This window comes from Notothenia coriiceps, unplaced genomic scaffold (genome assembly GCF_000735185.1).
Source record: "Notothenia coriiceps isolate Sejong01 unplaced genomic scaffold, NC01 NC01_scaffold00037246, whole genome shotgun sequence".
Taxonomy (NCBI): Eukaryota; Metazoa; Chordata; class Actinopteri; order Perciformes; family Nototheniidae; genus Notothenia; species Notothenia coriiceps.
This window is the reverse complement of record NW_011369947.1, coordinates 5420707-5421563: the sequence shown is the minus strand read 5'-3', so window position 1 is coordinate 5421563 and position 857 is coordinate 5420707. Positions and strand designations below refer to the sequence as shown.

General features: G+C 37.5%; 1 protein-coding gene across 1 annotated transcript in view; it reads right to left on the bottom strand.

Annotated features, from left to right (window-relative positions):
- Positions 1 to 320: 320 nt before the first annotated feature.
- The window catches only part of LOC104966318 (zinc finger E-box-binding homeobox 1-like), a 35537-nt gene continuing 35000 nt past the window's right edge, over positions 321 to 857 (bottom strand). Inside the window, exon 7 of the mRNA XM_010795505.1 lies at positions 321 to 386. Within this exon, the coding sequence (XP_010793807.1) occupies positions 321 to 386 (66 nt within the window). The remainder of the gene's footprint in view (positions 387 to 857) is intronic.

The following is an 857-nucleotide window of genomic DNA, read 5'->3' as shown; positions in this document are numbered from 1 at the left end:
TATAGTGAAGTATAGTATAGTAAAATACATATAAATACAATTTGTCATTATGCAGCAGGGGGGTTACTCTGTTTTTTGGATTATCACCATTATTTAGATGCAAATTTCATTTGATGTCTGTTTGAGACGGCCACAGTCACGCCTGGTAAAACAATTAAACTGCACTTCACCTCCAGTAGTTCTTTCTTAATTTCAGTTGCAGTACAATTATATATTATAGTAGATATATATTATCATATATATATTGTCACACATTCTAGCACAGCTAACTCAAGTGTTTGTTTGTATTAATGACTTTCTTTGTCTTTGAGTTACCGTGGTCATTGGGTGAGGTTACTTCCTGGTTCAGTAAAGGGGCGTGGCTGAGGGCAGAGCACTGTTAAAAACTGCAAGGAGCCAATTGGGACAAATTGGGACAAAACACATGCTTCCATGTCAAAGGGGGGATTTGGGTTTGTTCTGATAGTCTTGATTACCCCTTGTTTTCTTTTTGGTTTGACCAAGCCTCTATATAGAGAACCGCAGTGACCTAAAACCCGGAAGTAAACTCCTTCCGGTTCCTTCGTCAAAAACCAATGCAATTTCTCCATAGGATTTTGGAAAATAGCTGGAAAAATAAGGTCTGTGGTTGAGACACATTTAAGAGACGGATCACGTTTTGTTCAGCCGGATAACATCCACATGTCTACCCTACTTTTATAATTTTCTAATCATAAATCTAGTCGCCAGAAGCAAAATGCTAACGTTATACTATAAATGAACTACAGCAAGGTTCGATGCTCACACCAACTTTAGATCCATATTCAAACATACAGATTCTAAATGGTACGAGTTGAAGCGTTTGTTTGAACAGTTTG